Consider the following 12726-nt stretch of genomic DNA (forward strand, 5'->3'; position numbering starts at 1 on the left):
GTTCCAGATTATCTTTGCAATTTCGGCTTGTTATACTCGAGAATCTCGAGTATAACGAGCCGAAATTGCAAAGATAATCTGGAACCTGACTGAGGAAAGAAAACTCTGAATGACCCGTCCTTGTTTTCTTTGTAACGTCTGTCTGGATGTTTTGCGTTCGTGTCCCATTTTTGTATTTTTTATACATGTATATATACACACATACACATACAGCTATTGTCTGCTCACAATTTGTAAAATAATACTTTGGTTAATCTACACAGTTGCATGGAAACACACAAACACAGTCTCATATAGTCACATACACATACAGACACTTAAATACTTAGTCTTGTACAGTTACATGTATGCACACACACACACATATACCACCAGGCAATCAGCGTCATATTTTTCATTACTTATTTATATTGGAACGCTAAAGTTGAGGGAAGAGGAGGGTATGGTGAGTGAATAAAGCAGACTGACATTGTCGAGGGAAGAGGAGTAAAGCAGACTGACATCTGTCAGTCTGCAAAATGGATTTTATTTATATGAAAGACAACACAAACACTTTGTAAATTAATAGCTTTTAATATGATACCTGTTATACAGAAATTATTTTTATTTAATAAAAATTTAATAAAATCTAATCATAAGTAAGTGAAATTATGCTAAATACAACAAATTGAAAACCTTTTTCCCACTGGCCATATTGGCAATTCTGAAAACTTTTGGGTGTGAATTTTGCATGAGTATAAGCTTTTTTTTTAACAATTTTTGTCCTGAAAATCATATGTGTAAATTACACAGGTCTGCAAATTACATGGGTTTTTTACAGTAATTGTAAATTATATATTTTAGTTAACATATATTTTAACTAAAATAAATGATTTTGTAATTATGCATTATTTTAGTTACTGTATAGGTTCGTGTCACATGAAAAATGAGCTTTTGAAAATTGACTTTAATGCATATTAATAATTTATAATCACCTCTTTTATTTATTTCATTACTATTTTTATTCATTTTTTTATCCTCACTTCTTTTTCCACTTTCATCATCATCATCATCGTTTAACGTCTGCTTTCCATGCTAGCATGGGTTGGACGATTTGACTGAGGACTGGTGAAACCAGATGGCTACACCAGGCTCCAATCTGATTTGGCAGAGTTTCTACAGCTGGATGCCCTTCCTAACGCCAACCACTCCGAGAGTGTAGTGGGTGCTTTTACGTGTCACCCGCACGAAGGCCAGTCAGGCGGTACTGGCGACGGCCACGCTCAAAATGGTGTATTTTATGTGCCACCCGCACAAGAGCCGGTCCAGGGGTACTGGCAACGATCTCACTCGAAAATCCTATGAAGGCCAGTCAGGTGGTACTAGGTCATAGCTGTTGGAGTGTTTAAGAGATCAGTTTAGGGGCTAAAAAGTTGTCAGTCTGATATTTTATCAAGACGAAGCTAATTCAACTTTAAGTTTCCCTGTTTAGAGTGGAGAATTAGTTCATTGTGTAAAGAGTGCAGTGTCAATACTTCTTTCGTATGTATTGGTATTCTATAATCATTTGAAATGTTTACAGTATTGAACTAAAATCTTACCATTTGTGAATTTTCAACAAACTGATGTTCTGTCATTTGTAAATTCTTTCTGAGTTGCTTAATACAGTTTATAGTGGGATAAGCACTAGTGTACTGTAACATACTCTACATGTGTGAGGGAGAAAAAGATGCAAAACAGATATAGATGAATAAACAGACAAATAAGTAAATAAATAAATATTTTTAGCAAATCTTATATCCTCATGAAATGTTAATGAAATGTTTTTTGTGCTTATTTTTAGGATTCATACACTGAGACGAATACCTATTACCTCTTCAACCATGTTGATATAGATATCACTTATCACAGTGGAAAAGAGGAAGATTGGGGAGAATCTTTAACTGGCAAAGGTGGAAGGATTATATCAGCCAGAGTTACACCACGCAGGTACTTTCTAGATTTCAAAATCTTTTTGAATTTATTACTAAACAGCCATGTTTTGAATCAAATATTTGGCAAAACACTTAGCGGTATTTCATCTGTCTTCACATTTTGAGTTCAAATTCTGCTGGGGTCGACTTTGCCTTCCTTCCTTTTGGAGTCAATAAAATAAGTACCAGTTGAATACTGGGATCTGATGTCACTGACTTACTCTTCTCCTAAAATTGCTGGCCCTATGCCAAAATTTGAAACTGATATTTCAGAAATTGATGAGCTTTAGAAATTAGCTCTTGAAGAGCTGTATCTGCTATTTATTCATCATTTCTCATTGTAGTTCCATGCATCCATTTTCACCACCCACTATTCCATGGAGGTTGTTGGAGTACAGTGTCCTCAGCTACCTCCTCCCAAGGATCTTATCAGAAACGATCATTAAAGTTTCCTGCTGGACTCCCAAATATGACCAGCACAAATGCCAGTAAGGCGACGCTGCTAACAATCATGCTCAAATGGTGCTATTTACATGCCCCTGGCACGGAAGCCAGACAGCTGCTCTGGCAATGATCATGCTTGGACGGTGTTCTTAGTGCTCCACTGGCACAGGTGCCAGTCATCGAATTTGGTTCAATCATGATTTCAATTTCACTTGCCCCAACAGGTCTTCGCAAGCCGAGTTTAGTGTCCAATGAAGGAGAGGTTGGCATGGGTGCCAGTCATCGAATTTGGTTCGATTTTGATTTCACTTGCCTCAACAGGTCTTCGCAAGCAGAGTTTAGTGTCCAATGAAGGAAAGGTATGCATAAGTGGGCTGGCTGTATTTCATGTTTGTTTTTTTTCTCATTGATTTTCAATGTAAACCTTTTCACTTAATGTGTTTTTGTAATTGTACCCCTCATCTGGTACTCTAGTGGAAAATAAGTCAGCATTCCCCTCCCTTCACTTCTTCCAAATAGTAACAGTAACATCAAAGATTTACTTCCGCACAAGCCCAGTTGTTGGAGCAGCAATATTGAGTTGATTGCATTGATTCCAGATTATGTAATTATACTTCAATATTACGAGACTTATTTTATTATCTTTGACATAATGAAAGATGAACTAGAACTTGACAGGATTTGAATTCAAAACTTAATGGGAGGAATTATAATATAATGCATTTAGTCTAGTAATCAACTATCTCACTTGTGCTGTGTACCCTTCTATAAATATTGATTTCCATGAGAGGCAGAAGAACACAATTTGAGGGATGGTACAGTGAATTGCACTGATCTGTTACTTGACTGGTACTTCTTTTATCAGCACAAAAGAATGAAAGTCAAAGTCAACCCTGTTGGGATTTGAACTCAGAAGATAAAGAGAATAATGAAATCTTACAAGGTGTTTTGCTCACCCCTCAATCAATTCTGCTATCTGTAATAATGATTGAAATTAGTACAGGTGAAGAACAAAGTTTTGAATTGTTTTGTACTTTGATTTGATTTGAATTTCAAATAGACCCGGTAAACTGACTGTAGAACATCATGAATAAATTGATTTATCTGTTTGTCTATTGTGAGGTCTTGTAGAGAGATTAGATAACTTATTGCATAAGTTACCTTTAAATAATAACGCATGAGAAAAAGAATATCAAACATTAGATGTGAAAATATCTGTTTATTTATTAAAAATAATTAAATGATGTTTTTTTCTGTTTAGTTACAAAAGTGATAAATGTAATGGACCTCCTTTGGCTATCAAAGCTGATAACAAAAATGACATAACAATTGACTATACATATACAGTTCGCTATCGGGTAAGTTAAGGTAGCATTTTAAAAGATTTTCTAAAAAAGCTTGTATATATTTATTTGGAAACTTGATGCATGATGATATATTTTAAAGAGACGTTTAGCATGCTTTGATCTATGAAATGTTAATGCTATTTTAGTACGACATCGGAATTTGATCAAAATTCATTTATAAAGATAAGATGACTGAGTGGATGATGTATTGGAATATTTGAACTCTTGAATTAAGAGTTCAAATCTGTTGTAAATGTTTTAATGTGTTGCTGAGTAACCATTTTATTCTGCACTTTGTCAGGTCGCTTATTGTCTGTGAATGTTACTCTGGTTTCTTTGGTTTCTAGGGAGAAAGATTTAATACCTTATCTGCATTAAACCAAGACACAATCTCTTAAGGCATAAGAGACTACTACTATTATTATTATTATCATTAAGGCGGTGAGCTGGCAAAATCATTAGTGTGCTGGACAAAATGCTTAGCAGTATTTTGCCCGTCGCTATGTTCTGATTTCAAATTCCGCCAAGGTCAACTTTGCCTTTTATCCTTTTGAGGTTGATTAAATAAGTACCAGTTACACACTGGGGTCAATGTAATCGACTTAATCCCTTCCCCCAAATTTCAGGCTTTGTCCCTACAATAGAAAGGATTATTATTATCATTATTATGATTTTAAATGAGTTTTAACATCTAGTCGTTAGATGTTTCAAGATATATGACCAGTTCATTTGTGATGGTTTTGTAAGAGAGTTCAAACTAGATCAAACCTCAACTTCCTTGGGCACTGGGATGGTAAAGACAATCCACATCTGTCTTTGTGTAGTGCATCTTATTACAAGTCAGCAGTTTATATATTTTTCAGTTTTCTTTATTTCACCGATATTCCAGTTCAATACATTGAATCTATAAATAACAACTAGAACTGCTAAGGAATTTATGGCTAACATCTTGTTACGTGCATTTAGTTCAGATTTCAGGATTGCTTTAACTCTCCTATAACATTCATTCCTGAGCTTCTCTTTCACGCTTAGCTTTCATTTAGCCCTAGGTATTTGTAAGCTTGTTCCTGTTCAAGTTCTTTTATAATTGTGTCAACATCTAACATGACTGAATTTGAGGTCTTCAGTTTTCCTTTTTGGAAAATGGGCTTGGTACATTTATTAAGACCAGACTACATTCAGATGTCATCACTGAATGCTTTCACAGTATATAATAGGCTTTCAAGCTCGTCATTGCCTTTATCATAAGTTTAAGTCATCCATGTAAAATAGACGGCTTATTTTCTTGTCACTTTTATACCCATACCCTGTTCTGTTAGGTTCACTTGTAAGAGGTATTAGGGCCTTGCAAAAAATTAGAGGTGAAAGTGAGTCACCTTTGAAAATGTCACAGTTGAGGTTAATATTGTTTGAAGTTATTCTTCCATTAGAGTGATATAATTGAAGATTTGTATTCCACAATGACATGTTATGCTTCTGCAAGTTTGAAGTTACAGGAGAAATTTTGAAAATGTCCAGCAATTTCAGGATCCATAAATGTGGTATGCTACCACCATCATTGTTATTACTTCTTTTTATCACAGGTTTTGTTGGAACTTCTGGAGACTTGCATACATAGCAGGCTTGCTGCTTGCAGCCTACAATATCATACTATCTGTCCTTTTCAACTATCTGATACTTTCCTAATTATTTTGGCTGTGCCAAGGAGGCAAACCTTTTGTAACAGTTCTACTGGGCACTCTTTTCCAATTTCCTTTATATTCCTCTTGATACCTTCTGATACTGTCCCCAAAGACCCAACAATTGGCACTATCTTCACCTTCTTCATTTTCCTTAGCTGGGCTATTTCATACTTAAGAGAGTTGTATTTATCTATTTTTTAACCTACCTTCTTGACTATTCATGGGTCAAAGGGGCACACAACATCAACTATATAGCACATGTGGTGCATCTTGTCGACCACCTCTAGGTCCAGTCTGTTATACTCTAGCACCTGACCTGTTTGGATTGGGAAATCCCAGAGAATTTTAGAAGTCTCTGACTCCACCACTCTCTGTGGTTTGTGCTCATACCACGTCTTGCCTCTCTCTAGCCAACACTTTTCGCACAATTTTCAATGCAGCTCTTTTGGTACCTTATTGTGTTACCACAATGTGTAGTGGTTTTAGGCAAGTATGTGGCATTCATTCATGATATGGGCAATGGTTTCATCCACTCTATTACAGGTGCAGCACAAGGGAGACACTTCCTTATTCCAAAGGTTGACCCTCCAGTTAATTGCCAAAGATCGGTTTTGTGTTACCAGTATAGTGCTCTCAGTCTCTTTTTTCTAGTGTTTTTTCCTTCAGCCAATCCCACCTATTTTTTCCAGCAACTTCTGTTGTGGCTACATTATTATTATCATCATCATCATCATCATCATCATCATCATTATTATCATTTAAGGCAGTGAGCTAGCAGAATCCTTAGTATGTTGGGCAAAATACTTAGCAGCATTTTGTCTGTCTTTACATTTTGAGTTCAAATTACACCGAGGTCGACTTTGTCTTTCATCCTTCCTGGGTTGATGAAATCAGTACCAGTTACACACTGGGGTAGATAGAATTGACTAGCCCTCCCCCCACCAAATTTTAGGCCTTGTGCCTATAATAGAAAGTATTATTATTATTATGTCATAAGATTTAAATTGGTTTTCATCACTTTCATCATATTGTTTTCTCATATTATTGTTATGAATTCTCTTTTCCATATTGACATGATTTGGATGGATGAGTTTGCAACATGGTAAAGTACTTGATCTTGAGCTTGTTTTGTGTATGAAGCCCAACATCTTCAGATCTAACTTACCCACTTCCTTCTATGTTTTCTTTGATCTGTGGTATCTTCCATTGTTAGCACACAGTACTTCTTAGCTCGGCACTCTGTGCGTGTTTACATCGTTTCCTGATCAACAAAGATGTCTCCCCTGTATACATTAAACATACCTTAACTTTTAATACCACATATTCTCTCAGCTCAGTTGCTCTCAACCTTTTATATAAGTTGCATATTCATTAAGTTAAGCTACATTTATTTCTCTCCAACCTTTCCAGATCTTTATTCCTTCATTGCTCATATCTTATTACCATGTAGAAATAACACTTTTTATATAAACTAACTTGTGCATTGAGAATTATCTCCATTCTTTTCTTTCTTTTGCTATTGTAACTTTCACCACCAAGCACTTATTAGATCATGGGAAGCAGAAAGAATCTTTAATGTTTTGCGATCCAACTGAATAGTTCATAGATTTTATTTTGTATTCAGATATAATTAATAATAGAATAGTAGTCATGCCTGAACAAGTAGCACATCTGAATTCCTTGTTGTCTGACATCACATTTAACTGCATTTTTTGCCTGCCCATTGTTTGCACTGAGTACATGGGATCAAGTTTGTACATAACCCTTTTCTACTTTCTAAACCCACTTCCTCTTTGGTATCACACAATTGGTATGTAGTACCCAACTGTTTTTTTCCTTTAACAAATTGAGGAACAAACTGCTAAATATTATAGTTCTCTGTTATTGTCTTCTATCAAAATAGGTGTTATGCTAATTATAAGTTATACTTAATAGAGATTGTTTAATCTCCATGTTTTTTTTTATTGTTGCAATTTGCTTCTTATCCTCTTCAGTATTACATTTCTGTTGAAATACACTCTTTATTTCAATTGATTCTGGAAATAACGAAGAATTTAGTAAAATAATTTTGATGTTATAAAGCTCTTTGGAACATGAAGTTTATCTGAAATTTTAATAGGAAATATTAACTTAGATCACTTAAAATCAGGATGGTCTTAGGCAAGGTAGTATAAAGGTGTTAATCAACTGAAAAATCTGTAAATACCAATCTACCTAGAGGGACACATCTCATGAGAGAATTGATGTTTTATTGTTTTCTCATATTATTCTTTTCATTTGTTGGTCAGAAGAGGAGTCATAGTATCCTCCTTGACTGATGAAGTGAATGCATCTATCTTTAAAAAAAAATGTAGAGTGGAGGGAATTGAGCAGGGGGAGTGGTGAGAGGTCAAGTGAACATGGATGGACAGAGTATGCTGTTAGTTAGTTTAGAAGTATTGTATCTGTTGTAATAGGAATAAACAAAGCAGAAAGAGGAAAGTAGCATTTTTTAGCTAATGGTTGTAGATTATTAACTGACTGACAAAATGGCTTTCTTTTGGATGCAATGCAGAATGTTTGTGAGTTGATATGTGAGCATTTTTCTACTGTGGGTTTTACTTGAGCAGTGTAGCTTTTACCTGTAAAGGTTTAGCAAGTATTTAGATCTGAAGTATTTTCCAGTCTTGAAGAGGGATCCTGGTCTTTTGGATATAATTTTGGTAATGTACTGAGAGATCATTCAAAATTGTAAGTCCCAGTATTTGCATTTTAATTGTTTGTGTGTAAAGAAATTTGAATCAAAACAATTTCCGTGTATGTTGCAATTGTATCTTGGTACTGTTGAAGCAGATTAAGTGGTCATCCACTGTTAAAGTAAGCTTTGAAAGTCATTGCACAAAGAAATTAGTGCAAGTCTGTCTTATGATTGTATAGATGATATCTGTGTGTTAAAAGAAAAGGACTCACTCTTGTTTGAGATGACAGTAAAAAGGCTATTCATGTTAAATCACTGTGTTGTAAATTTGAATATTTGTATATGAAATGTTAGAGCTAAACAAAGTTTAAAGTTTTCCTAATATCATGATATGAAACATTGCTACAATTGCCATGTTGTATTCTTGGAAAATGATTCAACTTGTCTAAGTTTCCTTGGTTAATAAGTATGACTCCTTTTTGCTGAGCAATTAGCTGCAGAATGGGTAAAAATAAAAAAAAGAAAATTTAAAACAAACACTTTCTTCATCAGTATACAAGTATTCAGATTTGCAGTATGGTCTCCTACCTATATCAACATGGAAAATTAAGAAGTTATTGCTAAATTTAGGAAGCTTTTAATTAATTTCTATTTCCTTTTAAGATGACTTATATCTGCCATGGATAAGAGGCTAATCCACTGCATTTAAAAAAAATTATTTGTTGTTGTTGATGTTAATAATAATAATGATTTATAAAGATTGACATACTCTTCACAAAGGTAAATAAGCAATAAGAAGAGCATGATGCACTTTGTAATAAATAGTGATTGACTATTGAATCAAGCAATATTTCGACAATATGTCTCTCTTCCTTGGGTTCAAGATGAAAAATAAAAAGAAGAGAAATACAGAAATTCAAAATATAAACTGGTAATAAGGTAAAAGAACATTTAGTTAAAAAAATTTATTGTATAAAGGATTGTGGGTAAGGCCATTATGTAAATGTGATAGAATTCACCTGTCATTTTGTTCATTCCTCCAGGGTGTGACTTTAATAATTCAAAAATAGGCTTGCAAGAAATGAAGCTAGTATGCTCTGCTGGATGTGTAGTGTCAGTGAACATACGTGACAGTGTAAGCGCCCTGAGAGAAATGTTGGACATAAGAAGCATCAGATGTGGTGTGCAAGAGAGACGACTGTACTGGTATGGTTGTGTTACATGTGGATGAGGACAGCTGTGTGAAGAAGTGTCACATCCCAACAGCGGGGGGAACCTGTGGAAGAGGTAGATCCAGGAAGACTTGGGATAAGGTGATGAAGTACGACCTTCAAACATTGGGCCTCACAGAGACAATGACAATGACCATACTTTTGGAGATATGCTTTGCTTGAGAAGACCCAGCAAGCCAAGTGAGATAGTAGCTGTGGCCTATGCCAGTGTCGCATAACTGGTCCATTTGAGAGTACCCTTCAATCGTTGGGCAATATACTGTACTTGAGAAGTGTTGAGTCAAGTGAAATCGTTGTCATGGCACGTAAAAATTATCATATGAGCATGGTTGATGTCAGTGCTGCCTGACTGGTTCCTGTGCCGGTAGCATGTAAAAAGCACCATTTGAGCATGGTCGATGCCACTGCCATTGGACTGGCTCCCATGCTGGTGGCACATAAAAAGCACAATTTGAACATAGCCGATGCCAGTGCCGCTTGACTGGCCCCCGTGCCAGTGGCATGTAAAAAGCACCCACTACACTCTTGGAGTGGTTGGCATTAGGAAGGGCATCCAGCTGTAGAAACCTTGCCAGATCAGACTGGAGCTTGGTGCAGCCTCCTGGCTTGCCAGTCCTCAGTCAAACTGTCCAACCCATGCCAGCATGGAAAGCAGACGTTAAACAATGATGATTATGATGATATTAATAATTCACAAATATTTGTGAATTACTAACATCACACTCTGGAGGAATAAACAAAATGATAGGTGAATTCTATCTCATTTACACAAAACTTTTTGATTGAATGTTCTCTTTCTCACTTTCTTTTTTTTTCTTTTTCCTTGTTACCAGTTATGAAAAAGCAAAATCTGATGATGCCCTTTTGTCTAAAAAGGAATGATGGATATTCCTGTTCATATTCTGTATTTCTGTTTTGCCATTTTGAACCCAAGGAAGGCAGACAAATTATCAAAATATCGTTTAATTCAGTAAACAGAGTCAGTCTCCATTACAAATCTTATCATGCTCTTCTTATTGCTTATTATTATCGTTATTATTGAAATCTGCTATTTTGTCTTCATAGTTCTTCAAATGAAGTAATATAATTATGCATAATATCCAGAAATACAATGAAACATTTGCTGTGGATTTGATCTTGCATTCTATGAATTTGTTCCAATACCTTATCAACTTAGATATAGAGATATGGATCTAAAAAGTGTTGTTAATTTTAGTTGTTACTATAATCTAATTAATTTGTCACAAAGTGTGGTAGTACCTATTTTAACATGTTAACTGCCACATGTACCACTGGTGTTCATTGCAAACTTCACACAATTGCCATATGCACCACCGGTGGTACATTTTCATAATTTGCGAAAATATTTTATTCTGTATCTGTGACATGGTTTCAAGGATATTTGAATAACATGGGTGCTAAATATTAAAGTTTAATCATAAAATATTGTAAAAACACACACACAAAAAAAAAAAAAATAACATTTCCTTGTAATTAAACAATATGCAGTGTGACCGAAAATACATGGTGTCACTGGTAAGTTCCAGTAACAAGCCATGGCAGTTGACATGTTTACAAAAATAATCTGATTAGTCGTACAATTCTGAGAAATTTAAATAACATTACAAGCACTATATCTCTATTATTTTAATTTAAATATCTAAAATAAGATTATTCTTTATCTTAATCACTTTATATTAACCAATTTCAATTTTATTTCCAATAAGAAAGTAAATTAAATGAAAGAAGCTATTTTGATATTGAAGTTTCTGAATTTAGTCATTACCAAAACACATTTCAGTGTTGAAATTTTATTTATTTATTTATTTTTAGGTTGATAATAAAATTAAGTGGTCATCGCGATGGGATTACATATTGGATTCTATGTCTCATTCCAACATTCAATGGTTTAGGTAAGTCTAAACCAAACAAATATTTGGCACTAACACTTCATATCAGTTCTGTCAAATACATGTTATTTTTTTGGAGTGTGAGGGCTTGGCTGTGGGGAGAGAGAAAAAAAGATCATCATGTTGGGAGATTTAATGAATGTTATTTGTCTAATCATGAATTATGGATCATTTTGAAATAATTGTGCATTAAGGTTATTTTTCAAATTTAATTTAATAACAACTAAGTGTTCTTTATTAATATTGTACTATATCTTATGTATTCTAACTTTGGTGGAATTAGTAATTTCCCCCTCTCAATATTTTCTAACAGCATCATGAATTCCTTGATAATAGTTCTCTTCCTCTCTGGTATGGTAGCCATGATCATGCTGAGAACTTTACATAAAGACATTGCCCGTTACAACCAAATGGACAATGCTGTAAGTAAACATTTGTATTATTTGCTTTTTTAAATTTTCAAATTTGTGTGTATATGTGTGTGTGTAGGTGCTTGTGCTTCTCCAAGAGAGAGAGAGAGAGAGGGAGGGAATATATATATAAATATAAAAATGGAACAAAAACGCAATAGAGGGCATTAAAATGTTCAGACAGATGGATGATGCAAAGACAGACAAGAGAAACAACAATTAGGACAGGCAAAAAAGATGGGTCATTCTTGGCTTTCTTTCATCAGTCAAGTCCCAGAAGTCACAACTATTTCGGGCATTTATACTTGAGATAGTTCGATCTGGTTGTCCCCAAAAAAGTCTAAGCTAAGAGCATTAGACCCCTTTGTAAGAAAGCTAACAAATGTGTATAGCAACAAAGACAAAAAACAAATAAACAAAAAAAATGGAGAACATGGTACACAATTACGAATACAAACAACAAGATATAATAACAGGCGTCTTTCGACTGAGAATGAATCAAGTTGAGCTGGCGTGTATGAAGTGAAAGCCTAAAGGCAGGAACATAAGAGATGGACACAAGGTGTTGACGGTCAGTAGTCAGGCCAAGAAAGAAAAAGAGATCATGGCTGGCCGGACACCGGTCAGGTGGAAGGATGAGAGATGGATAGGGGCAGAGGGATTGAAGGATTAAAAAAAAAAATCAGAGACAAAAAGAAAGGTACAGGGGAGATAAACGAGTGGGAAATAGTAGGAGTTAAAGAGAAGGCCAAGAAATGTGAGAGAGGGGGTGCGAGAAAAAGGAAGGAAAATGAGAGGGGATATAAAAGATAGAGTAGGAGTCGTACAAACACACACATGCTAGTATGGAAGACATATTAAACGATGATGATGATATATATATATATATATCGTCATCATCATCATCATCGTTTAACGTCCGCTTTCCATGCTAGCATGGGTTGGACGATTTGACTGAGGACTGGTGAAACCGGATGGCAACACCAGGCTCCAGTCTGATTTGGCAGAGTTTCTACAGCTGGATGCCCTTCCTAACGCCAACCACTCAGAGAGTGTAGTGGGTGCTTTTACGT

The 12726-nt window shown here is 35.1% G+C and overlaps 1 protein-coding gene across 1 annotated transcript in view; it reads left to right on the plus strand.

The window, feature by feature from the left end:
• LOC106873103 (transmembrane 9 superfamily member 2) overlaps positions 1-12726 on the plus strand; it is a 66432-nt gene that overhangs the window by 37754 nt on the left and 15952 nt on the right. The window contains exons 6-9 of the mRNA XM_014920331.2: positions 1823-1968; positions 3658-3754; positions 11167-11246; positions 11557-11665. Coding sequence (XP_014775817.1) covers positions 1823-1968; positions 3658-3754; positions 11167-11246; positions 11557-11665 — 432 coding nt within the window. The remainder of the gene's footprint in view (positions 1-1822; positions 1969-3657; positions 3755-11166; positions 11247-11556; positions 11666-12726) is intronic.

The sequence above is a fragment of the Octopus bimaculoides genome, chromosome 19 (assembly GCF_001194135.2).
Source record: "Octopus bimaculoides isolate UCB-OBI-ISO-001 chromosome 19, ASM119413v2, whole genome shotgun sequence".
NCBI lineage: Eukaryota > Metazoa > Mollusca > Cephalopoda > Octopoda > Octopodidae > Octopus > Octopus bimaculoides.